General features: G+C 38.4%; 1 protein-coding gene across 6 annotated transcripts in view; it reads right to left on the bottom strand.

Annotated features, from left to right (window-relative positions):
* The window catches only part of DNM3 (dynamin 3), a 628097-nt gene that overhangs the window by 389724 nt on the left and 210524 nt on the right, over positions 1–27849 (bottom strand). For all 6 annotated transcript variants that reach the window (XM_005690651.3, XM_005690650.3, XM_005690649.3 and 3 more), the window contains exons 5-7: positions 8669–8767; positions 7924–8084; positions 2229–2371 (exon numbers count right to left, since the gene is read on the bottom strand). In XM_005690651.3, the coding sequence (XP_005690708.1) occupies positions 2229–2371; positions 7924–8084; positions 8669–8767 (403 nt within the window). The remainder of the gene's footprint in view (positions 1–2228; positions 2372–7923; positions 8085–8668; positions 8768–27849) is intronic.

The following is a 27849-nucleotide window of genomic DNA, read 5'->3' as shown; positions in this document are numbered from 1 at the left end:
ACCACCACCACTCACTGCCACCCAGATGAAGGAACCCTTCTCAGCTTCCTCAGAATATTTTCAGCAGAGCATGTAGCAGAGGGCATCACCATCATTCATCTATCAGTCTCTCTCATAAGGGCATGGACCATGCATATGATTTATTATCCCCTGCTCAGCAAGTTCAATGAAGGAATGAATTACCTCAAGGCAGTTGGTAAAAAACAAAGCAAAAAGATATGTTATACAGAAAAAATAACTAGTTGTATTTATGACTAGTAGGTTTAGAAAGTCTCAATTTTGACACACTGAAACTATTTTTAAATTCAAAATCTACTAGATTGAGAAAAAATTCAAACCACCTAAAATCTGAATCTTTTATTCTCTTTCATTAAAATTATGGATGAAGTAAAAGGAACTTCAAATATTTAGGCCTAAAAATCTAGACTATAACTGGATATAGCTATGTTCATGTACATGCTAACATTAATCTAATTTTAAACACCTGGAAAGGTATGAAACATTGGGAAACCCCTGAAAATTCACCGCCAGCTACTCCATTCCCATTCCCTACACCCCAGCCACCTGGCCCACTGGAACAAGCTGTACCAAAGTTCACACTATTCTCTTGACTTCCTTCTTCCACCCGACAAACACCTCCCATACTTCAGGGTCTCATTCAAGTGAGTTCACACCCTTCCTAGCATGTATCTGCTCTTTATCTGATCTCCCTTAACATTTAATACTTACCAGAAATGTAGCATTTATCAGATTTTAACAGTTAGTTGTTATATATATGTTTCTGCTGCTCTACTGTGGTTTCTTCTTGAGGGTTAAAAATCTTATTCATTTTTGAATCCTCAGTAGATAGCACAGAGCCAGACACCAAATAGAATACAGAGATGTCAGCAAGGCAAGAGAAAGTAATGAAGAAAGGAAGGGAGGGAGAGCAGCAGGAAGGAAAGAAGGAGGTGAATCAGCTCCCTACAAGGGAGGAATCTAACTGTGGAAAATTGTAATGAGTCCAATGGAATCACAGAGGCAAGACCTAGTCTTTACAAAGACAACAGTTTTTCAGTTGAATGTTAAGATGATGACCCAGGGCCTAAACAGAAATAGCTTTCCTTTCTCTGTAACTTGAAGACTTTTAATAGGAGCTTAACCAAAGCCAAGAAGAAAAAGAAAAGATAAACTATGAGAGAGTTGAATCAAAAAAAAAATTTTTTTCCTCTGTATGATCTTACTGTTTTTTACATGGAGGAATATAAGATAATGCATTGAATATGTTACATAAATAATTTGAACATTTAGAAATCCTCCTACAAATAAAAGGAATTATGTTGTGCATTTTAAAAGCCAGATTAGGAGTGTTTGATCACAAGACTGCAGAGAGAAAGGGGCCATAGGAAGTGGCAAGCATCATCTTTAGAGATGGACTTCAGATATCCAGAAATGTAAGCTGGTCAGTGGGGGTCTTCGGGTGGAGAGAGACCTGGGGCAATTTGAAGCATAGCGATAAAAGGATAGATGAGGCTGAAAGGAGGTGAAAGAAGGAATGAGGGTAAAAGACATAAGGGGATGGCAATCCTCTAACAACTCTGCTATCCTAACCCAAGAACCCTCAGGGATAAATCTAATAACCCAAGGATAAGAAGAAAAGATCTTAAAGGAGTAAAAAGACATTTGGCAGTTTTCACATTTGTGTATTTAAAGGTCTACATTGAAATCATTACCAAATAGGAAAAAGAAACTTAAATGTGCCCTACTGTCTGTACTTTTTTAAGTTAAATCCTTGGTTCTCACCGCACTGAAAAATACACACAGAGAGATGATATGAAATGACTGAAATAAAAATGATAATAAATACATGTGACAACCAACAGAAACAGTTGCACAATCCAGATGACATTTTCAACAGGAACCTAGCCCACTTTTAAAGACTAAGGGCAAACAACCCTACTGAGTTATCACTGTTCGTTTTGCTCATTTACTGAATCCAATTAGAAAAACACAATAAAACTGGGCAGAGGATTGGGCATTGGATAAATTTATAATGACAGAATTAAGATCAACAACTATTCTTCAAGAAAACAAAGATTCAAGGCTTATTTTATGACATATACAAAGCCTCATATACTTTACTTCTATGGGAAAAAACCTAGAAACTAGCATGATAAATTGACTAAGGAAAAAGCAAACTGAAGAAATGTGTTTCAAGTGCTAAAAAAGGGAAGGGCAAGGTGACTCACTGCAGCAATGCTTTGGTCTTCCGGGTGGGGTCCTCTGGCTTGAAGTTTTTGTAGGCTTCCACTTCATGTTCTATGGACAGCAACTGACCCTGTAGTTTGTTTCTGAAGTTGGGCAGGGTGTCTCGAATGTGGTTGGTAAGTTGCTAAATAAAACAAAACAAATTCATGTACACATATAAGAGATGGAAGTTCAACTCGGAAGATAAAAATTGGCCTTAACTGTTTTCCAGATCACTCAAAACCTTAGAAAGTCATACACACATGTGAGTCTGACTATGTAGACAGATGTGAGAAGTTCCAGCTCTCTCCTCCACTGCCTACACCCAAGGTCAAAATTCCTTCAGCTAAAGTCACTAGCTGAGACTATCTCTTTACATCTGGGATACCCTGTTAAAGGCAGCTAAGTTTACTAATGAAGCTGCCTAATGACACCTTACTATGGACTAATCTGTCAGATCAGCTACCCTGTCAAAAGGAATTTTAAGTTAGAATGTGATACAAATGAAAGAAGCAGAGAATTACAGGTGCTGCCTGAATTCTCAGAACCAAAAGGCTCACCACCAGTGGAGCACAAACCCATGTACCTGTCAGTTGTTAACTTCCTTTCCATTCTATAACTCAGGCAAGTGTTTCCTCTTTCCTCCATCTTTAGGCCCCAGTCCAACTGTGGTTAGTCCCTAGCTTACACCCTCAACAGGTTGTATATAAAAAGCCCTGGTATTGATAACTCTACCTAACCACTTGCTGTGGTATTTCCAATGAAGTCAACTGCTGACACCTCAAGCTTAGGATAAAGAAAATTTTCTAAGAGATTTTCTAAGAGGGACAAAATTAATTGAGAACAAAGGTGGGATATAAACCCAGATTGATTAGCCCTCTGACTAATGCTCTTTCTGTTACAATATAATTAAGTCTGAATTAACAGGAAAAAAAGATCATGTTTTTGCGTGGCTTAAGAAATAAACTCAGAATCAAGAGAAGAGAAATGTAAACGTTACAGAAATCTAGGAAAAAGAATAATAAATTTAAAGTCAGTGAGTCAATTTAGTCACTCAGTCGTGTCCAATTCTTTGTGACCCCATGGACCGCAGCACGCCAGGCCTCCCTGTCCATCACCAACTCCCAGAATTTATCCTAAATTCATGTCCATTGAGTTGGTGATGCCATCCAACCATCTCATCCTCTGTCATGCCCTTCTCCTCCTGCCTTCAATCTTTCCCAGCATCAGGGTCTTTTCAAATGAGTCAGTTCTTTGCATCAGGTGGCCAAAGCATTAGAATTTCGGCTTCAGCATCAGTCCTCGCAATGAGTGTTCAGGATTGATCTCCTTTACAATTGACTGGTTTCATCTCCTTGTCCAAGGGACTCTCAAGAGTCTTCTCCAACACCACAGTTCAAAAGCACCAATTCTTGGTGCTCAGCTTTCTTCATAGTCCAACTCACATCCATACATGACTATTGGAAAAATAATAGCCTTGACTAGACGTACCTTAGTCAGCAAAGTAATGTCTCTGCTTTTGAATATGCTGTCTAGGTTGGTCATAACTTTCCTTCCAAGGAGTTAGTGTCTTTTAATTTCATGGCTGCAGTCACCATCTGCAGTGATTTTGGAGACTAAAAAAATAAACTCAGCCACTGTATCCACTGTTTTCCCATCTATTTGCCATGAAATGATAGGACTAGATGCCATGATGTTCGTTTTCTGAATGTTGAGCTTTAAGGCAACTTTTTCACTCTCCTCTTTCACTTTCATCAAGAAGCTCTTTAGTTCTTCTTCACTTACTGCCATAAGTGTGGTGTCACCTGCATATCTGAGGTTATTGACATTTCTCCTAGCAATCTTGATTCCAGCTTGTGCTTCATCCAGCTCAGTGTTTCTCATGGTGTACTGTGCACATAAGTTGAATAAGCAGGGTGACAATGTACAGCCTTGACATACTCCTTTCCCGATCTGGAACCAGTCTGTTGTTCCATGTCTAGCTCTATCTGTTTCTTCCTGACCTGCATACAGATTTCTCAGGAGGCAAGTCAGGTGGTCTGGTATTCCCATTCTCTTTCAGAATTTTCCACAGTTTGTTGTGATCCACATAGTCAAAGGCTTTGGCATAGTCAATAAAGCAGAAATCGATGTTTTTCTAGATCTCTCTTGCTTTTTTCAATGATCTAGCAAATGTTGGCAATTTGATCTCTGGTTCCTCTGCCTTTTCTAAAACCAGCTTGAACATCTGGAAGTTCATGGTTCATGTACTATTGAAGCCTGGCTTGGAGAATTTTGAGCATTACTTTACTAGCATGTGAGATGAGTGCAATTGTGCGGTAGTTTGAGCATTCTTTGGCATTGCCTTTCTTTGGGATTGGAATGAAAACTGACCTTTTCCAGTCCTATGGCCACTGCTGAGTTTTCCAAATTTGCTGGCATATTGAGTGCAGCACTTTCACAGCATCATCTTTCAGGATTTGATGGAGCTCAACTGGAATTCCATCATCTCCATTAGCTTTGTTTGTGTGATGCTTAATAAGGCCTACTTGACTTCACATTCCAGGATGTCTGGCTCTAGGTGAGTGATCACACCATCGTGATTATCTGGGTCTTGAAGATCTTTTTTGTATAGTTCTTCTGTGTATTTTAAATTTAAAGTAAGGGGAATAAGATAAGTACACCAAAACCAACTGAAGAACCATTTTAAATCATTTATGTTTTTCCGAGCTTACCCATGTGTGTGCTTAATCACTCAGTTCTTTCCAATTCTTTGCAACACTATGGACAATAGCTCTGTCCATGGGGATTCTCCAGGCAAGAATACTGGAGTGTGTTGCCATGCCCTTCTCCAGGGGATCTTCCCAACCCAGGGATCGAACCCAGGTCTCCCACATTGCAGGTAGATTCAAGGTCATCTGTATATTCAAGGTTATCTGGATATATCTATTCAATAAATCAAGTTATTTAATTGTCAATAGTTCATACCTATCCTATAACCTTGTCCATAGTTATGACTTGTTAGAATAGAAAAAGGAGTCCAGAATGGCAGTGGCTAAAAGACAAGGAAGGGAAAAGTCTGAGAAAATAGAACAAAGGAAGTTCTGAGGACCACAGTGAGGACCTCAGGTAGAACAAACAGCACTCCTGGCTAGCCCAGTATACATAGAGCAAGCCCGGAGGGAAGAGAAAAAATCCACATAAAAAGAGGAGCCAAAGGGCAGAGGCATCTCCCCTCTTCTCTTTGTGTCTTTTGGGTCGGCATGCCCTCACGCCTCAAGGATGTATTTTCCTTTATTTTCTAAATAAAACTGAGCTGTAACACGGAGCTGTAACACCGGTCTGTCTGAGAGCTGTGACAGGGTGTGTCCAAGGGCTGTAATGCTGGTCTGTCACTTCAAATTTCTGTTGGGACGAGACAGAACTGAGGAAAGTCCACACTCCTCCAACAGACTTATCATGTTATTCCCCTGGCATGTATTGCTACTATGGTTTTGAAGTAGAAAATAAAAGCATGGAGAAGACTGCATCTCCAGTAGCAATGCCCAAGAACAAACCCCAAATCTAAGAGTAATAGTAACCACTTGACTGACTTGCCTAACTTCTCTTCTTGGAAGTGTCAACCTCAACATGACTGAAATCAAGTACCTAATATTACCTTCAGAAGTTTCTCTCTCCATCTTGGTGATTTCATAATAACCTGGAACTTGGGAGTTATCCTTGACTTTTCCTCTCCATCACCTACCAGAGCTAATCCACTGCCTAGTTCTCAATTATCCCAAACATGCCCCAAATCTGATTTCTTTTCCATCTCTACTGGCCCTAACCAAGACCAGGCTACCATCATTTCTCATTTGACTCATAAGTGAGAGGTCTTCTCATTTCTCTTTTTTCCCTCCATTTCTACTCTTGATCTTCCTATTTGCAACCACCATAATCATCTTAACCCACAGATGTGACTGTTATTCCCCTTCTCAGATTCCTTAAACAACTGACTCCCCAGGGCTGTTAGGATAACAGCCAAAATCTTTAACATTGCCTACAAACACTATAGGATTCAGCCACTGCCTTCATCTCCACATTCAACTCTTACAACTCACTCTCTGATCACCAGCCATAATGATATTCTTTTCAATTCCTCAAAAATGTCCTGTTCTCTTTCAGTTTTTGCTATAGTAAGGGTCCCTCAGGGTCAGACGTGTTGGTACACATAAGATCAGCAATACAATTATCCTAATTTCAGGAGACTTCCCTGGCAGTCCAGTGGTTAAAACTGTGTGCTTTCAATGCAAGGGTTCAATCCCACATGCCATATGGCATGGCAAAAAAAAAAAAAAAATTATCCTAATTTCAAACACAGTGTGAAGATCCTTGGAAGCAACAGAGAAACTGATTATACAGCAAATGAAAGATCTTTAGTACAATATTTACTCAATTTTCAGTCAACCAGAATCAGTTATGCCATAATTTATGGGTCACTTGTAATAACCAAATGGTCAATCATACCTGTTCTACTTTTCCAGTATTCATATTTCTAACTTTATTATTTCTAATTATTTTAGTGACTTTTCTCTAAGTTTTTTTTAGTTTGTTTGCATTTTTCTTAGCCCAATACAAGTATGAAAGCAGAAATCAAAAAATAGTTTTATCAGAGCTAAATACATTGATAGAATATCATGATTCTTGCATGACAAACCAAAGTTCCTTCTCCAAAACAAGTTAATAATTTTTAAATGACAACTATATTATTGCTTTATGGCTTCCAAATTATTCATCTACCCTTAATTTAAAAATACAAATTTTATATTAGTCTGTGTTACATCACTTAAAATACAAGTATACTACTGTTTTTTATTTTCTAAAACTGCTTCAATTGCTGCCTAAATGGTTCAGATATAATGTTACTAGTAGCCTACTGTTGTGTTAGCTTCTACTGACACCTTCTAGGAGGGAACAATCAGAACAATTGTTAACTACTTGACTTATTTAAGTTTATAAATCAAAGTTTAAACATAAATAAAAGTTTTTGTGAAAAAAGTTGCTCACCATCTGAGTTAATGTAATTAAAACTTGGGGTGGAGTCTTTATACTCAATGACAATGACACAATTCTACTAGGGACTGGAAAGTATATGAAAAAAAAGTACTTTAAGTTTTTATGGAAGAAATGTATACATGCATGAAGTGAGGGGAGGCAAAGGGCCTAATTCTATCTGTTATGGGGAAAGGGGTTATCTGAAAAAGTTTCTTAGATGAATGAAGATCAGTGATTGCTGATGTGTTTTTAAGACTGGAAATTAAGGATCAAACCAATCCTAAACAAAATCATAAAGAAATTTTAACTTAACCATCACAGATTGACATTTCAAAAAAAAACAGATGACAAGAGACCAACTTTTCAGAGAGATACAAGTTTAACTCCTTAAGACAATTATATATTATGAACAAACATGTGCTAAAATGTATTCCCCTGTTCACTGTTTCTAAATAAATACGTATTTCTGCTTAGTACACTATTCTTTCAATAATATTAAGGTGGAATCTGGTCATTTAGAATTACTAATGGCAGGGGTCTAAGTATTCATATTCATCTTTTAACTTTCTATTAATACTGTTATGCTAAATAGTTCAGAAAAAAGTATAAAGATAAGAAATATGGATTCCCATAGCCATTCACATATTTTATAATTGTTCTTGTTGTTTGAAAAACCATTTTTACCTGATTAAGGACCTTCTGAAGGTGTGGGGTCCCCATCCGATCAGCAATATGTCTGTAAGCCGGGTGTGAGAGAAAAAATTTCCTTTCTGCCAACATGGCAGCCTTTATGTCCTTCTTCCCATCTATGTCCTTCTGGCTCCTGTTTACCACCCCTACGTAACCTAAAACAAAACACACACCTATGGAGTTGGGGATACTTTTGGTTTCTTCTTCTGGGGAAATTTTAAAGCTCTTGAAGAGGCCAAATAAGAAAAACAAAATTATTTCAAGAGTCTGAAGAATAGATCCCCTTACAAAACTCAATTTGAGAGATCAGTATTTAATGAAGGCTGGACAATTTGGCTAATGTTGATTTTTTAGCATTAACAAAATAACATCCTTTTGTCCTTAAAAGATCTGTGCATTTAAATAGAGTAAATCCCTAAGCAGCTTTGTCAGACAGCAGCAAGTAAATAATTCAGACTTAAACAGAATACATTTATGCAGACTATGATGAATAATTACACTCTTCCTTCAAACCCCTTCCTTTTCCTGTTTTATTCCTATTGTTTGAAGGAATAGTTCTTTCTTTGGATCAATTTTACTGCATTATTTGGGAACACCCTGTCATTCCATAACATGTTTAATTAAGCTTAAATCCTTTCTTTGCAATGTGGAGGACATAAAAATTCAGCCTTCCACTGGTTTCCCAGTTGTTCCCTGCCACACCATCAAAGAAAGTCCTGTATAGGACACAGTACATTACCCCTGCGAAGTGGCAGCAGCTTATTCTCTAGAACATCCCTGGCATCTGTTCCTTCATCCATGAGATCCAGTTTGGTGATGACTCCAATAGTTCTCAGACCTGCACCACAAACAGAACTCACATTACACAATTTGCAGACACCACCAAGTTTCAGAGACGTATATGTCTCAATGTTAATTGCAAAGCACTCATATTTCTGGTTCTTTCCCTGTTCCTCCCCATCTTATTTTGTTTTCTAATCCACAACTATCCCGTCTGGTAAATGTCAACAGGATGAGACAGAAAGCTGCAAAACGACCCATCCATAAGATAACTCTTGATCCCGGAGAGAAAAAACAAATAGCTGTTTCACCAAAACACTTATAAATGTATGAGTTTATTTTTATACTACATGTACATGGAAATTATATATTTAAATTATCCCCTCAGGGATTTCACACAGTATGGATGCTTTCATTTTATGCATTACATTATTAAAAACAAAAAATAGGTTACACATGGACCAGTGATGTGGGTATGTCAGAAACCAAAGCTTATTACTGATCCAGGTCTGAGCACTTGAGATCAAACTATAAAGAGAAGAAAATCAGGTACAGGATACCATCACTACAAAAAATAAACTCAAAAGTCTCACATATTCATTGTTGCTTAGAAAAGGAAATATGACTTAATGGAAAGAAGACTGAAATAGGAATTCTGAGTCATGGATTCTAGTCTTAAGTCACTTAACTCTCTGAGTCTCAGTTTTCCTCTTCGATAAAATAAACAGTTGGAAATCATGAATCAAAGGTTCCTTTCAGTAATAAAATAATGCAAAAACCTAAACATTTTATATAGCATATCAGATATACTGTTTGTTCTTTGCTCCCATCATTAGATAAAATGAACAATATTTGTCTGATTCATCTGTTTAAGTGTATTTCTTGGCTTTGCAAATAAACATGGTTAACTGAATACAAGTTTTTATTTTCTGCCTGAAACCACTTTCAATGGCTTCCCTGATAGCTCAGTTGGTAAAGAATCCTCTTGTAATGCAGGAGACCCCAGTTCGATTCCTGGGTTGGGAAGATCCCCTGGAGAAAGGATAGGTACCCACTCCAGTATTTTTGGGCTTCCCTTGTGATTCAGCTGGTAAGAATCTGCCTGCAATGTGGGAGACCTGGGTTTGATCCCTGGGTTGGGAAGATCTCCTGGAGAAAGGAAAGGCTACCAACTCCAGTATTCTGGCCTAGAGAATTCCATGGACTATATAGTCCATGGGGTCGCAAAGAGTTGGACATGACTGAGTGACTTACAGGTTCACTCTCAAATAATAATGTTTAATACTTTCTAAAACATTTATCGTTTTAAATGCTTTGCATGTCTTAAATCATTTAATCCTATCAAGTACTCCAACTACTCATTTTTTAAGATGTGGAAACTAAGGCAGAAAGAGATTAAGTCACTAGTCCCAAGGTCATATAAGAAATGGATCTGGGCAGTCTGGTTCTAGAATCCATGCTTTTAACCAATATACTCCTTATCACAGTAAAATAATTTGTTTAAATGTAGAGGGCTTAAACCAAGAAGGAAAAAGAAAATGGAAGAGAAATGCAGATAATTTTTGAAACTGGAAACTTAGCAGGATGACTGCGAACTAACCTAACAGATCAGAAAAGAGGAAAACTTCATCCAAGAAACTCAACAACATGAGATGCCCAGAACCTGAATAATCTATATCACAGCCTTTCCGTAAGAGTCAAGACCTGGGGGGGGCAATAGCTCTGAAAAATGTGGAGAATGGTGGTGGCAGCTGAAGCTGAAAATAGAAACACTGGATGGAAGCAGTTAGACTTCCATGGATAACACAGCTAGGTGCCACCCTGCTCTATCCTGGCAGGACAATGCAGGTTCACTCTCTGGAAAGAATGAACACAGAAAAAACTGAACTCGTGGGCACTGGCCCGGTTTGGAGGGATATAGATCATAACAAACACCCTCTTCCAACAACACAAGAGAAGACTCTACACATGGACATCACCAGATGGTCAACACTGAAATCAGATTGATTATATTCTTTGCAGCCAAAGATGGAGAAGCTCTATACAGCCAACAAAAACAAGACCAGGAGCTGACTGTGGCTCAGATCATGAACTCCTTATTGCCAAATTCAGACTTAAATTGAAGAAAGTATGGAAAACCACTAGACCATTCAGGTATGACCTAAATCAAATCCCTTATGATTATACAGTGGAAGTGAGAAATAGATTTAAGGGACTAGATCTGATAGATAGAGTGCCTGATGAACTATGGAATGAGGTTCGTGACACTGTACAGGAGACAGGGATCAAGACCATCCCCATGGAAAAGAAATGCAAAAAAGCAAAATGGCTGTCTGGGGAGGCCTTACAAATAGCTGTGAAAAGAAGAGAGGCAAAAAACAAAGGAGAAAAGGAAAGATATTAGCATCTGAATGCAGAGTTCCAAAGAATAGCAAGGAGAGATAAGAAAGCCTTCTTCAGCAATCAATGCAAAGAAACAGAGGAAAACAGAATGGGAAAGACTAGAGATCTCTTCAAGAAAATTAGAGATACCAAGGGAACATTTCATGCAAAGATGGGCTCGATAAAGGACAGAAATGGAATGGACCTAACAGAAGCAGAAGGTATTGAAAAGAGGTGGCAAGAATACACAGAAGAACTGTACAAAAAAGATCTTCACAACCCAGATAATCATGATGGTGTGATCATTCATCTAGAGCTAGACATCCTGGAATGTGAAGTCAAGTGGGCCTCTAAGCATCACTAAGAACAAAGCTAGTGGAGGTGATGGAATTCCAATTGAGCTACTTCAAATCCTGAAAGATGATGCTGTGAAAGTGCTGCACTCAATATGCCAGCAAATTTGGAAATCTCAGCAGTGGCCACAGGAATCGAAAAGGTCAGTTTTCATTCCAATCCCAAAGAAAGGCAATGCCAAAGAATGCTCAAACTACCATACAATTGCACTCATCTCACATGCTAGTAAAGTAATGCTCAAAATTCTCCAAGCCAGGTTTCAGCAATACATGAACCATGAACTTCCTGATGTTCAAGCTGGTTTTAGAAAAGGCAGAGGAACCAGAGATCAAATTGCCAACATCTGCTGGATCATGGAAAAAGCAAGAGAGTTCCAGAAAAACATCTATTTATGCTTTATTGACTATGCCAAAGCCTTTGACTGTGTGGATCACAATAAACTGTGGAAAATTCTGAAAGAGATGGGAATACCAGACCACCTGACCTGCCTCTTGAGAAATCTGTATGCAGGTCAGGAAGCAACAGTTAGAACTGGATATGGAACAACAGACTGGTTCCAAATAGGAAAAGGAGTACGTCAAGGCTGTATATTGTCAGCCTGCTTATTCAACTTATATGCAGAGTACATCATGAGAAATGCTGGACTGGAAAAAACACAAGCTGGAATCAAGATTGCCAGGAGAAATATCAATAACCTCAGATATGCAGATGACACCACCCTTATGGCAGAAAGTGAAGAGGAACTAAAAAGCCTCTTGATGAAAGTGAAAGTGGAGAGTGAAAAAGTTGGCTTAAAGCTCAACATTCAGAAAATGAAGATCATGGCATCTGGTCCCATCACTTTATGGGAAATAGATGGGGAAACAGTGGAAACAGTGTCAGACTTTATTTTTTTGGGCTCCAAAATCACTGCAGATGGTGACTGCAGCCATGAAATTAAAAGACGCTTACTCGTTGGCAGGAAAGTTATGACCAACCTAGACAGCATATTCAAAAGCAGAGACATTACTTTGCCAACTAAGGTCCGTCTAGTCAAGGCTATGGTTTTTCCAGTAGTCATGTATGGATGTGAGAGTTGGACTATGAAGAAGGCTGGGCACCGAAGAATTGATGCTTTTGAACTGTGGTGTTGGAGAAGACTCTTGAGAGTCTCTTGGACTGCAAGGAGATCCAACCAGTCCATTCTGAAGGATATCAGCCCATTCTGAAGGGATTTCTTTGGAAGGAATGCTGCTAAAGCTGAAACTCCAGTACTTTGGCCATCTCATGTGAAGTGTTGACTCATATGAAAAGACTCTGATGCTGGGAGGGATTGGGGGCAGGAGGAGAAGAGGACGACCAAGGATGAGATGGCTGGATGGCATCACTGACTCGATGGACATGAGTCTGAGTGAACTCCGGTATTTGGTTATGGACAGGGAGGCCTGGTGTGCTGCGATTCATTGTGTCACAAAGAGTCGGACGTGACTGAGCAACTGAACTGAGTATTAAAAGAGAATAATTAAGCAAAATTCTATATAGAGAGTGGAAGGACCACCCTTCCTCATTCCAGTTCCTTAATCTGACTTGAATAAAGACTTTAACCCCCAGGCAAGAGATTGGAACAATGGTCTGGGAATACTAACCATTCCAACAGAAAAAAATACATATTGACATTCAAAGGAACAATAGTTAAAATAATCCAATAAAACATTGGACTACTACGAAGTCTATCATTCCATAATTCAAATAAACACACACGGAACACCAACCAATAATATTTCACATTTAAATATAAATGGTCAGCCAAGGAGATGCTCTAATACGAAACTAAAAGCAGTAAACATTATACAACTGAACTTGAGGGACTTCCCTGGAGGTCTAGTAGTTAAGATTCTGCACTTCCACAATTCATATGGAAACACAAAAGACCTTGAATAGCCAAAGCAGTGTTGAGAAAAAAGAATGGAGCTTGAGGAATCAATCTTCCTGACTTCAGGTAATACTACAAAGCTACAGTCATCAAGACATTATGATACTAATACAAACACAGAAATATAGACCAATGGAACAAGATAGAAAGCCTAGAAATAAACCAATGCACCTATGGGTACCTTATTTTTGACAAAGGAGGCAAGAATATACAATGGGGGCAAAGATAGCCTCTTCTATAAATGGTGCTGGGAAAACTGGACTGCTACATGTAAAAGAATGAAATTAGAACACTTCCTAACACCATACACAAAGATAAACTCAAAATGCATTAAAGACCTAGATGTAAGACCAGAAACTATAAAACTCTTAGAGGAAAACATAGGCAAAACACTCCATGACATAAACCAAAACAAGATCCTCTATGACCAACCTCCTACAGTAATGGAAATAAAAACAAAAGTAAACAAGTGGGACCTGAGTAAACTTAAAAGCTTTTGCACAGCAAAGGAAACTATAAGTAAGGTAAAAAGACAACCCTCAGAATGGGAGAAAATAATAGCAAATGAAACAACTGACAAAGGATTAATTTCCAAAATATACAAGCAGCTCATAGAGCCCAATAGCAGAAAAACAAACAACCCAATCAAAAATTGGGAAAAAGACCTTAACAGACATTTCTTCAAAGAAGACATACAGATGGCTAACAAACACATGAAAAGATGCTCAACATTGCTCATTATTAGAGAAATCCAAATCAAAACTGCAATGAGATATCACCTCACACCAGTCAGAATGGCCCTCATCAAAAAGTCTACAAACAATAAATGCTGGAAAGGGTGTAGAGAAAAGGAACACTCTTGCACTGTTGGTGGGAATATAAATTGATAGAGCCACTATGGAAGATGGTATGGAGATTCCTTAAAAGACTAGGAATAAAACCACCACATGACCCAGCAATCCCACTCCTAGACATATACCCTGAGGAAACCAAAATTGAAAGAGACACATGTATCCCATAGTTCACTGCAATACTATTTACAATAGCTAGAACATGGATGCAACCTAGATGTCCATCGACAAATGAATGGATAAAGAAGTTGTAGTGCATACACGCAATGGAATATTACTCGGCCATAAAAAGGAATGCATTTGAGTTAGTTCTAATGAGGTAGAGGAACCTAGAACCTATTATACAGAGGGAAGTGAGTCAGAAAGAGACAGAGAAATACCATATTCTAACACATATATATGGAATCTAGAAAAATGGTACTGAAGAATTTACTTACAGGGCAGAAATGGAGAAACAGACATAGAGAACAGACTTATGGACATGGGGAGAGGGGATGAGAGGGTGAGATGTATGGAAAGAGTGATATGAAAACTTACATTGCCATATGTAAAATAGATAGCCAACAGGAATTTTCTGTATGGCTCAGGAAACTCAAATAGGGGCTCTGTATCAACCTAGAGGGGTGGGATGGGCAGGGAGATGGGAGGGAGCTTCAAAAGGGAGGGTGGGGTGGGGTGTGGTGCAAACTACTAAAAAGATGTGTTCCACCAAACATGAGAACAAACTAGCAAGGAAGTAGAAATCCAGAAGGAAATCCAGAAGCAGGGAATCCAATCTAACCAGAAAAAGAAGGAAATTTTCAGGATGGTGTAAATTTTAAGATGGTTTAAGGCCAGGAGAGCAGTCAATATTGATTAGAATAAGATAACTGTGGTGACCCAAGGACAAAAGAGCAGATAAAACCAAGGAGGAGCTTGGAATGCAGGAACAGAAAAACCAGACCCTTATCGTCCTTCCTTCCCCCATGTTGTAACTACCAATGGAATAGTATAACCTGTCTCCCCTCCTTCCTACATAGGGAGGAGGTATTTGCCCTACTCTTCCCCCACCTGGTATACACGCCTCATCAAATCAGGAAATGATCTGCAAGACCCCTATCCCACTACTTGTACCCTGGGTATAAAAGTGGACTAAGGGCCCCTGTTAAACATTGGTTCTCCCTTGAGCTGGCTCACTGTTCTAACAGCGTCTCCCATTCTAATAAACTTTATTTCCCTCTCATTCTGTCTCATATCTGGAAATTCTTTTCCAATCCGCACCCAGACCACGACAAAAACAAAGATACAAAGATAACTTTCCCAACCAATTAAAACAAAAATGAAAGTGATAGAATACTTAAAGCTTAATGCTTTTGAAGGTATTAGAGATTTAGACTTTGGTGGGAAAAGCTGGAAATGCACTGGTGATACCGTTCAAACAAAGAAGAAACAACTATCCACCTCAAAGACAGCAGTATCACCCAAGAAAGGAAATTTAATCATAATTCAACACATGGTTCAGCTGTGGACACTATTTCCAGAATCATAAATATTCATTTAGCAAAATATTATATATCAGTAGAATTGGAGAGGTAAGTGTATGTATATGTGTGAAAGTATATGTGCATATGAGTGAGAGATGTAAGACATTAAGCTGTGTTATGTTTTACCTCCTTAAATATGGAGGTAAATATCAAAGAAAGTTAAAGGGGTGGAAAGTGGTAACCTCTGGAAATCAGTAGTCCAGAGTTAGGAAAACAGACTGATTTTTCTAAAGTGATGTACATTTATAGCATTAATGAAAAATAAGGGTTAAAAAATTTTAAGTATTTTCCTCACTACTCTCTAATTCCAAAAAGGCAGAAAAGTCTAGGCTTAGTGATGTCCCAGAAATGGGTGATAAAATTATTTCCTTTTTCACGTTTACTTATACAAGTAGGCAATTTAAATAATAAATGAACTCCTGCTGGCAGACTCAAGACCTATACTGATCTCAAAAAGATATTACCAGAAGACACTCAAAGGCAACATTTAAAGTGTTTTAAAAGCACTTCCCTAGGAATATAAAGACATAGTGTGGCAGACATAGACTTGAAACAACTCTATGAAATAGATATTATTATTTCTCAATTACACAGATGAGGAAACTGAGACTTGGAAAAGAAAAATAAATTTGTCCAAAGGCTTGCGGGCTGTAGGGTATGGAAGCCAGACAACCTTACTCCATTTTTAATCACACTATTTTCAGCTTCTCAATTCTTAGCTAGATTTTACAAGTGATTAGCTGTGTAATCTGGCAAGTTGTTTACATCATCTGTGTCTACTTTTCTACAGAATCAAAGGTTTATCTCGCTGTCTCTTTCAAGTACAGAATTCTGGGAAGGAGAACAACTTCAAGATTCAGAAGAGATTACATAGAGTAACATATAAGGTAAAAAGTAATTTAATAAAATTCTTGCCCTCCAACTAAAATAAAAATAATAAATTAAGACCTAATAAATAATGTATGATACTGTATTTCAATTCTGTTTCTCTTCAGTAAAGAATAGCCACAATGATGGGTACTTATGAGCCCTGACAAAGACCTAGAAAAGACATAAAAGGCACTTCAATACTCTGATTCTTATGTATTACAGATCTAAAGTCAAGTATTAGATTGTTAAAATCCAAGTCCCACTGCTGTCCCTTATCAGTTCTGAGACATTAGTTTTCTCATCAGGTGTAAACACATCAAAAGGATAATCACATATCACAGTTTATATCTGATGTCTGGGATAATTATTAATAACATCCCCTTTAACTCTCAAAGGACTTCACAGAGGAGAATACATTACATGTTCACTCTAAATCATCAATAAAATAAGGAAATAACAAACCTATGATTTCAAAATTACTTAATAGGACTTCTGATTTCTGGTCCACCACATAAGGAGCCTGGAAGTTTCCACTGTGTCCTAACAAGTGAAAAGTCAACAACCCTTCTTAGATTCATCAGAGTAGTGAGGCCACAGAGCAAACCATTGCCGACCCCCCATATGTGGAGAGACAGATAGGTGAATACAGAGAATCACAGCTTACTGCAGCAGAAAGCCATAAGCAGATAATTCTGTAGGAACCAAGGACACAGGCAGTAAAACCTAAACTGTAATTGATAAACTGCTGGAAGTTCAGTGTGGGCAGTCTTAATAGTTAAAAACTCCAGGGGGACCCAGTCATAGAGGGTACCCATACTTTTTTGAGTTTTGCCTCCAGGAGCTCAACCAGGTTCTCACAGTGAATATCTGAGAAAAAAAAAAATGTCCTTGTGCTTTAGGCAGGGGAAGAAAGAAACAACCTGATTTAAAAATGGGTGAAAGACCTAAACAGAAACCTCATCAAAGATATTTAGACGACAAGTAATTAATTCTTGCCTCTTCACCTTCACAATGCTATCCCTCTCAGCTCCAAGTATCCTTCCCTTTTCTTCTTTTTTTGGTTATTTACTATTCATCCTTCAAAATACTATACAGGCCTGTCCTCCAGGTTCTTAATCAGGCTCCCATAAACGTAAGTTTGGAACTTTTTCTCTGTGCCCTCAAAACTCCCTGTGTACACTGAAATCATAGTTCTTATATGCTGCTGCTGCTGCTGCTGCTGCTAAGTCTCTTCAGTTGTGTCTGACTCTGTGCAACCCCATAGACGGCAACCCACCAGGCTTTGCCATCCCTGGGATTCTCCAGGCAAGAACACTGGATTGGGTTGACATTTCCTTCTCCGATACATGAAAGTGAAAAGCAAAAGTGAAGTCACTGAGTCGTGCCCAACTCTCAGCGACCCCATGGACTGCAGCCCACCAGGCTCCTCCATCCATGGGATTTTCCAGGCAAGAGTACTGAAGTGGGGTGCCACTGCCTTAGGAATCTGCTTATTTGCCTGTCTCACCCTCTAAGTGATGATCTCTTCAAGAATAAGGACAATGTCTAATCTACATATTTCATACATATTCATAAGCAATTCTTATAGGTGCCAAACACAGAGTGGGAAGTCAATAAATGTTTATCTACCAAATGAAGAAATGAGTAAAAAGTATATTTATTTTTAGGTTTAGACAAGGATTGGAATACAAATTCCAAAAAAGAAATAGAATACCATTCTGTTACCTAGGTTTGTCAACACAGTGATTTTCCTATAACAACATTACCATTTCTTCCATTTATATATGCAACTAAATTATAAGTAGTGTGTTGTTTCATCTAATTAAGAAATGGGACAAAACCAAGCCATGAACCACATTAGCAGTTGCCAGAAAAGTAATCTGGGACACTATGTACACTGAAACAACAGCATTGAAAAACAAAATCAATGAAGAGTTAATGTAAACATGTATACAGCTAAATTAAAAACAGACTTAGAAAACTAGATGTCCTTCAGTTAACACATTTTTTTTGTTTGTTTGTTTTGGGCTTTGGTGGTATTCAGGGTGGGAGTTGAAGTAAATGCTCTTCTTTCTGTTTGGCAAGGGATTATGGAATATTTTACTTCTGAAAGCAATCAGTGATGAATAGGAACAGTTTCATCTTTTTTTCCTATAAGTTTTCCATTAACATTATTTTCTTGTTACTTCCAACAATTCTAAATAACACAGTCTTCATTTCCAAAGTCATCTGGTAATACTACTGCATGTGATACTAGGTAAAATATTAACTAAAGAACAGAAAACATAAAAATTACTGCTGCTATAACAGTAGACACTCTATTTGCTCACCTATTTATCCTCAGAATCTAGCAAAGTACTTGAAAGATTTAATATTCATGAAAGAAAGGGAGAGAAGAGAGAGACAGCAAAGGGAGAAAGAAGATAAAGGAGAGAAAGGAGAATTATTCCAAAGAATAATTTGTAATACTTAGATAAGAGTGGTTCTTTCACTGAAAATCTGTATTCCAAAACATACTAAGCCAAGAAGAAACAAAAGAAAATGAATCCACATACTGTAGTCTCCCTACTATTTGCAGTTATACTTTCTATGATTTCAGTTATCCACAGTCAACTATGGTCCAAAAATAATACATGAAAAGTAGGGACTTCCCTGGTGGTCCCGTGGTCCCATCTGCCTGCCAGTGGAAGGGACTTGGGTTTAATCCTTTATCTGAGAGGATCCCACTTGCCACAAGGCTACTAAGCCCATGTGCCATGGCCACCAAAGCCCACACATTCTAAAGCCTGTGCTCCACAAAAGGAGGGGCCAATGCAATGAAAAATTGATGGACCACAACTGGAGAAAGCCTATGCACAGTAACGAAGACCCAGCACAGCCAAAATTGATTAATAATTTTAAATTAAATTTAAAAGTAATACAATAAAAAATAAAACTCAGAACTCAACAAAGTTCAAAACATCCAGGATTCAAACAAAAATCACCATATACACAAAGAAGGAAAAATGTGACCACAATGTAGGGGCTGGGGAAGGTAGGAATCAGTCAGCAGTGTCTCTCTTAAAAACTTGGGATTCACAGATAATGTTAAAATAACTTAAAAACATGCATAAAATGTTTAAAGTCATAAAAGAAAACATGGAAATACAGGCACACCTCGTTTTACTGTGCTTTGCTTTACTGTACTTTGCAGATGCTGCACCTTTTCACAAATTGAAGATATGTGGCAACCCTGCATCATCAGATGATGGCTGGCACTCTTAGCAATGAAGCATTTTTCATTTTTATCTTATAGTTGATTTACAATGTTGTGTGATTTTCAGGTATACAGCAAAGTGAATCAGTTATGATACATGTATCTATTCTCCTTCAGATTCTTTTCCCATATAGGTTATTATGGAATATTGAGTAGATATTGTGCTATACTTGTGCTATACTGCTGCTGCTGCTAAGTTGCTTCAGTCATGTCCAACTCTGTGCGACCCATAGATGGCAGCCCAACAGGCTCTTCTGTCCCTGGGCTTCTCCAGGCAAGAACACTGGAATGGGTTGCCATTTCCTTCTCCAATGCATGAAAGTGAAAAGTGAAAATAAAGTCGCTCAGTCATGTCCGACTCCCAGCGACCCCATGGACTGCAGCCCACCAGGCTCCTCCATACATGGGGTTTTCCAGGAAAGAGTACTGGAGTGGGGTGCCATTGCCTTCTCAGGTGCTATACAGTAGGTCCTTATTAGTGATCTATTTTTATATAGCAGTGTATATATGAGAAATGAAGTATTTCCTGCCATATGAATAAACAAGGATGTCACAGTTGTCTGTGATTTCAGCCCTCCAAATGTGAATTCCTGAGCCCTAAGGGCACTCAGGAAGAAGAATACCTGCATGACCTGACAGCCATCAGGCTGCAGTCACTCCCTCTAGTGAGCTCAGGATGTGAAAAACACAGGATCCTGGCCCCAGGATAGCTGAGGTGCACATGAAAGGGATGATTTCAGTGAGCCCAGACTCTTGTATCTTTCCCTACAAAAAGTGAAAGTTGTTCAGTCGTGTCCGACTCTTTGCAACACCATGGACTATACACTCCCTGGAATTCTCCAGGCCAGAAAACTAGAGTGGGTAGCCTTTCCCTTCTCCAGGGGATCTTCCCAACCCTGGGATCAAACCCAGGTCCCCCTGCATTACAGGCAGTTTCTTCACCAGCTGAGCCACAAGGGAAAGCCAACACACATAAAGGAAAAAATATATAGAAAACACCCCCAATAGAGAAAAGTGGTAAATTCCTTAACTTGGGATAACTGGTTTTCTTTAATTAGCAATAATTTTTGATATTCAGACTACCTGCCCTTTGTTGCTAAACTTCTATGTAACCTGGCTCCTCCCCTTGCCAACTTGGAGCAGTTCTCTCAGGGTCACTTGAGATGCTGTCTCCTGGGCTTGAAGTCCTAAAAATTCCCACTGAATAAAACAACTCTCAAAGAGGTTGTGACTGTTTTTTAGCAGACAAGATGTTAATCCCAAACTCCTAATTTATCCTCCCCAACCTTTCCCCTTTAAAAGCAAACTTATGAAAACGAAGTCTGTGAGTCTGTTTGTTTCGTAAATGAGATCATTTGTATACTTTTTTTAGATTCTGCTTATAAGTGATATCCTATGGTATTTGTCTTTGCCTAACTTACCTCATTTAGTATGATAAATCAATAAAGAATTTTTAAATTAAGGTATACACATTTTTTGCACATGTTGCTGCACATTTAATAGACTGTAGTATACTATAAACATAACTTTTATTTGGAAACAAAAAAAACAGGCTGAATGGATACAAAAACAAGACCCCTATATATGTTGTCTACAAAGGACCCACCTCGAAACAAGGGACACATACAGACTGAAAGTGAAGGGCTGGAAAAAGATATTCCACGCAAATAGAAACCAAAAGAAAGCAGGAGTAGCAATACTCATATCAGATAAAATAGACTTTGAAATAAAGGCCATGAAAAGAGACAAAGAAAGATACTACATAATGATCAAAGGATCAATCCAAGAAGAAGATATAACAATTATAAATATATATGCACCCAACATATGAGCACTGTGATATGTAAGGCAAATACTAACAAGTATGAAAGGGGAAATTAACAATAACATAGTAATAGTGGGAGACATTAATACCCTACTCACACCTGTCGGGAGCCATGTTAGGCATTACTGACAAAACAGAGGCACGGCCCCAGACCCCTCTCCTTATTCTGCAGGCACAGTCCCGGGATGAAGGAGTTAGGCCTTGTAATTCTGACTTGTCTTTTCCTCTCCTCGGCTGAGTTGACTGAAAAGGAATATTAAGGTGCTTAATTGTTCTTGAGAGGAGCATGAGAATGCACAAAGCCTTCTGCAGCTGTGCTCAGAGAATAATTCATAAAGTTAATCATTGATATTTGTTCAAGGACTTTTACAAAGGAGTGTTCCAGGATGAGCACATAGGCCATAGCTTGAGGCAATGGGAGGGATCACTATCTGAAGCCTATTTGTGAGGAGAATGTTTATGGCAAAGAAGTTTACTGAATTTAGGGCTTAGAAATAATTAAAATAGTTAGAAGTTAAAGATTTAAGGAATGTTGTAAAGTCAGCATATTTTACTATAGCTATAGAAGTTAGGAATTTTTAGAGACACTATAGCTAGAAGCCTTTTTAAGAGATAGTGACCTCAGGATGTTAGGGGCAAACAGGATTTAGAAAGATAAGTAGTAAACTGAGGAATGTAGCATGAGTTACAATGTAATCACAAGTTAACTATAGGACACATTACAAGAGGTAGATAATAGATGATAAGGCTGATTCCCAGAGAATCACTGAAGCAGGAACTCTGTTTGAAGAGCAACAATGATTTATGGAGATAATAAATCTGGGAGAGGGGGAAATGAAAATGTCAAACCTCTGGCCTAATGTTTTTGTAAAAGTATAAAAGAGAATTTTAAACTTGAAATAAAGAGGCAGTCCAGAAAACTGAGAGGCTGCCTCATTTCTCTCGCCGACACCTTTCATTCTTCAGGTTGAATCTCTGGCTGCTGGAGCTGGACTCCAGCACACACCTATGGAAAGATCAACTAAACAGAAAATTAGCAAGAAAACACAAACTTTAAATGATACAATGGACCAGTTAGGCCTAACTGATATCTATAGGACATTTCACCTCAAAACAATAAATTTCACCTTTTTCTCAAGTGCACATGGAACATTTTCCAGGACAGATCACATCCTCGGCCATATATTTAGCCTTGGTAAATTTCTAAAAAATTGAAATCATTCCAAGCATCTTTTCTGATCACGATGCAGTAAGATTAGATGTTAGCTACAGTGGTCATGTATGGATGTGAGAGTTGGACTGTGAAGAAAAATGAGCACCGAAGAACTGATGCTTTTGAACTGTGTTGTTGGAGAAGACTCTTGAGAGTCCCTTGGACTGCAAGGAGATCCAACGAGTCCCTTCTGAAGGAGATCAGACCTGGGTGTTCTTTGGAGGGAATAATGCTAAAGCTGAAGCTCCAGTACTTTGGCAACATCATGCAAAGAGTTGACTCATTGGAAAAGACTCTGATGCTGGGAGGGATTGGGGACAGGAGGAAAAGAGGACAACAGAGGATGAGATGGCTGGATGGCATCACTGACTCAATGGATGTGGGTTTGAGTGAACTCTGGGAGATGGTGATGGACAGGGAGGCCTGGCATGCTGCGATTCATGGGGTCGCAAAGAGTCAGACATGACTGAGTGACTGAACAGGAAAAAAGCTATTAAAAATACAAACATATGGAGGCTAAACAACACACTTCTGAATAACCAACAAATCACAGGAGAAATCAAAAAAGAAATAAAAATATGCATAGATACGAATGAAAATGAAAACACAACAACTCCAAACCTATGGGATTGAGTAAAACCAGTGCTATGGGGAAGGTTCAGAGCAATACAAGCTTGCCTCAAGAAACAAGAGAAAAATCAAATAAATAACCCAATTCTACATCTAAAGCAACTAGAAAAAGAAGAAATGAAGAACCCCAGGGTCAGTAGAGGGAAAGAAATCGCAAAAATTAGAGCAGAAATAAATGAAAAAGAAACAAAGGAAAACATAGCAAAAAGCAAAATAAAAGCTGGTTCTTTGAGAAGATAAATAAAATAGGCAAACCATTAGCCAGACTCATCAAGAAAAAAAGGGATAAGAATCAAATCAACAAAATTAGAAATGCAAATGGAGAAATCACAACAGAAAACACAGAAATACAAAGGATTGTAAGAGACTACTATCACATCTATATGCCAATAAAATGGACAACTTGGAAGAAATGGACAAATTCTTAGAAAAGTATAACTTTCCAAAACTGAACCAGGAAGAAATAGAAAATCTTAACAGACCCATCACAAACACAGAAATTGAAACTGTAATCAGAAATCTGCCAGCAAACAAAAGCCCAGGACTAGATGGCTTCACAGCTGAATTCTACCAAAAATTTAGAGAAGAGCTAATACCTATTCTACTCAAACTCTTCCAGAAAATTGCAGGGGAAGGTAAACTTCCAAACTCATTCTATGAGACCACCATCACCCTAATACCAAAGCCAGACAAAGATGCCACAAAAAAGAAAGCTACAGGCCAATATCACTGATGAACATAAATGTAAAAATCCTTAACAAAATTCTAGCAAACAGAATCCAACACCATATTAAAAAGATCATACCTCATGACCAAGTGGGCTTTAACCCAGGGCAGTAAGGATTCTTCAATATTTGCAAATCAAGCAATGTGATACACCACATTAACAAATTGAAAGATAAAAACCATATGATTATCTCAATAGATGCAGAGAAACCCTTTGACGAAATTCAACATCCATTTATGATAAAAACCCTCCAGAAAGCAGAAATAGAAGGAACATACCTCAACATAATAAAAGCCATATATGATAAACCCACAGCAAACATTATCCTCAATGGTGAAAAATTGAAAGCATTTTCCCTAAAATCAGGAATAAGACAAGGGTGCCCACTCTCAACACTGCTATTCAACATAGTTTTGGAAGTTTTAGCCACAGCAATCAGAGAAGAAAAAGAAATAAAAGGAATCCAGATTGGAAAAGAAGACATAAAATTCTCACTGTTTGCAGATGACACGATCTTCTACATAGAAAACTCTAAAGGCTCCACCAGAAAACAACTAGAGCTAATCAATGAATATAGTAAAGTTGCAGGATATAAAATCAACACACAGAAATCCCTTGCATTCCTATATACTAACAATGAGAAAACAGAAAGAGCAATTAAGGAAACAATTCTATTCACGATTGCAATGAAAATAAAATACTTAGGAATCAGTTCAGTTCAGTCGCTCAGTCGTGTCCGACTCTGCAACCCCATGAATCGCAGCACGCCAGGCCTCCCTGTCCATCACCATCTCCCAGAGTTCACTCAGACTCACGTCCATCGAGTCCATGATGCCATCCAGCCATCTCATCCTCGGTCGTCCCCTTCTCCTCCTGCCCCCAATCCCTCCCAGCATCAGGGTCTTTTCCAATGAGTCAACTCTTCGCATCAGGTGGCCAAAGTACTGGAATTTCAGCTTCAGCATCATTCCTTCCAAAGAAATCCCAGGGCTGATCTCCTTCAGAATGCACTGGTTGGATCTCCTTGCAGTCCAAGGGACTCTCAAGAGTCTTCTCCAACACCACAGTTCAAAAGCATCAATTCTTCGGTGCCCAGCCTTCTTCACAGTCTGACTCTCACATCCATATATGACCACTGGAAAAACCATAGCCTTGACTAGATGGACCTTAGTTGGTGAAGTAATGTCTCTGCTTTTGAATATACTAACTAGGTTGGTCATAACTTTTCTTCCAAGGAGTAAGCGTCTTTTAATTTCATGGCTGCAGTCAGCATCTGCAGTGATTTTGGAGCCCCCAAAAATAAAGTCTGACACTGTTTCTATTGTTTCCCCATCTATTTCCCATGAAGTGATGGGACCAGATGCCATGATCTTAATTTTCTGAATGTTGAGCTTTAAGCCAACTTTTTCACTCTCCTCTTTCACTTTCATCAACAGGCTTTTTAGTTCCTCTTCACTTTCTCCCATAAGGGTGGTGTCATCTGCATATTTGAGGTTATTGATATTTCTCCCGGCAATCTTGATTCCAGCTGGTGCTTCTTCCAGTCCAGCGTTTCTCATGATGTACTCTGCATATAAGTTAAATAAGCAGGGTGACAATATACAGCCTTGACATACTCCTTTTCCTATTCGGAACCAGTCTGTTGTTCCATGTTCAGTTATAACTGCTGCTTCCTTACCTGCATACAGATTTCTCAAGAGGCAGGTCAGGTGGTCTGGTATTCCCATCTCTTTCAGAATTTTCCACAGTTTATTGTGATCCACACAGTCAAAGGCCTTGGCATAGTCAATAAAGCAGAAATAGATGTTTTTCTGGAACTCTCTTGCTTTTTCCATGATCCAGCAGATGTTGGCAATTTGGTCTCTGGTTCCTCTGCCTTTTCTAAAGCCAGCTTGAACATCAGGGAGTTCATGGTTCATGTATTGCTGAAGCCTGGCTTGGAGAATTTTGAGCATTACTAGCATGTGACATGAGTGCAATTGTGTGGTAGTTTGAGCATTCTTTTGCATTGAAACAAAAGACCTATATGTAGAAAACTATAAAACACTGATGAAAGAAATCAAAGAGGACACAAATAGATGAAGAAATATACCATGCTCATGGATAGGAAGAATCAATATAATATAAATGAGTATATTATCCAAAGTAATCTATAGATTCGGTGCAATCCCTATCAAGCTACTAACGGTATTATTCATTGAACTAGAACAAATAATTTCACAATTTTTATGGAACAACAAAAAACCTCGAATAGCCAAAGCAATCTTAACAAAGAAGAATGGAACTGGAGGGATCAACCTTCCTGACTTCAGACTATACTAAAAAGCTACAGTCATCAAGAAAGTATGGTACTGGCACAAAGACAGAAATATACATCAATGAAACAAAATAGAAAGCCCAGAGATAAAGCCACACATCTATAGACAAAGAAGGCAAGGATATACAATGGAGAAAAGACAATCTCTTTAACAAGTGGTGCTGGAAAATCTGGTCAACCACTTGTAAAAGAACAAAACTAGAACACTTTCTAACGCCACACACAAAAATAAACTCAAAATGAATTAAAGATCTAAACATAAGACCAGAAACTATAAAACTCCTAGAGGAAAACAGAAGCAAAACACTCTCCAACATAAATCACAGCAGGATTCTCTATGACCCACCTCCCAGTGTAATGGAAATAAAAGCAAAAATAAACAAATGGGACCTAATTAAACTTAAAAGCTTTTGCACAACAAAGGAAACTATAAACAAGGTGAAAAGACAGCCTTCAGAATGGGAGAAAATAATAGCAAACAAAGCAATTGACAAAGAATTAATCTCAAAAATATACAAGCAGCTCCTGCAGCTCAATTCCAGAAAAATAAACGACCCAATCAAACACTGGGCCAAAGAACTAAACAGACATTTCTACAAAGAAGACATACAGATGGCTAACAAACACATGAAAAGATGCTCAACATCACTCATTATTAGAGAAATGCAAATCAAAACCACAGTGAGGTACAATCTCACACCAGTCAGAATGGCTGTGATCCAAAAGTCTATAAACAATAAATGCTGAAGAGGGTGTGGAGAAAAGGGAATCCTCTTACACTGTTGGTGGGAATGCAAATTAGTACAACCACTATGGAGAACAGTGTGGAGGTTCCTTACAAAACTGGAAATAGAACTGCCTTATGACCCAGCAATCCCACTGCTGGACATACACACCAAGGAAACCAGAATTGAAAGAGACACGTGTACCCCAATGTTCATCGCAGCACTGTTTATAATAGCCAGGACATGGAAACAACCTAGATGTCCATCAGCAGATGAATGGATAAGAAAGCTGTGGTACATATACACAATGGAGTATTACTCAGCCATTATAAAGAATGCATTTGAATCAGTTCTAAGGAGGTAGATGAAACTGGAGCCTATTATACAGAGTGAAGTAAGTCAGAAAGAAAAACACCAATACAGTATATTAATGCATATATATGGAATTTAGAAAGATGGTAATGATGACCCTATATGTGAGACAGCAAAAGAGACACAGATGTAAAGAACAGTCTTTTGGACTCTGTGGGAGAAGGCGAGGGTGGGATGATTTCA

This window comes from Capra hircus, chromosome 16 (assembly GCF_001704415.2).
Source record: "Capra hircus breed San Clemente chromosome 16, ASM170441v1, whole genome shotgun sequence".
In the NCBI taxonomy this organism is placed as follows: Eukaryota; Metazoa; Chordata; class Mammalia; order Artiodactyla; family Bovidae; genus Capra; species Capra hircus.
This window is presented reverse-complemented; position numbering and strand designations above follow the sequence as displayed.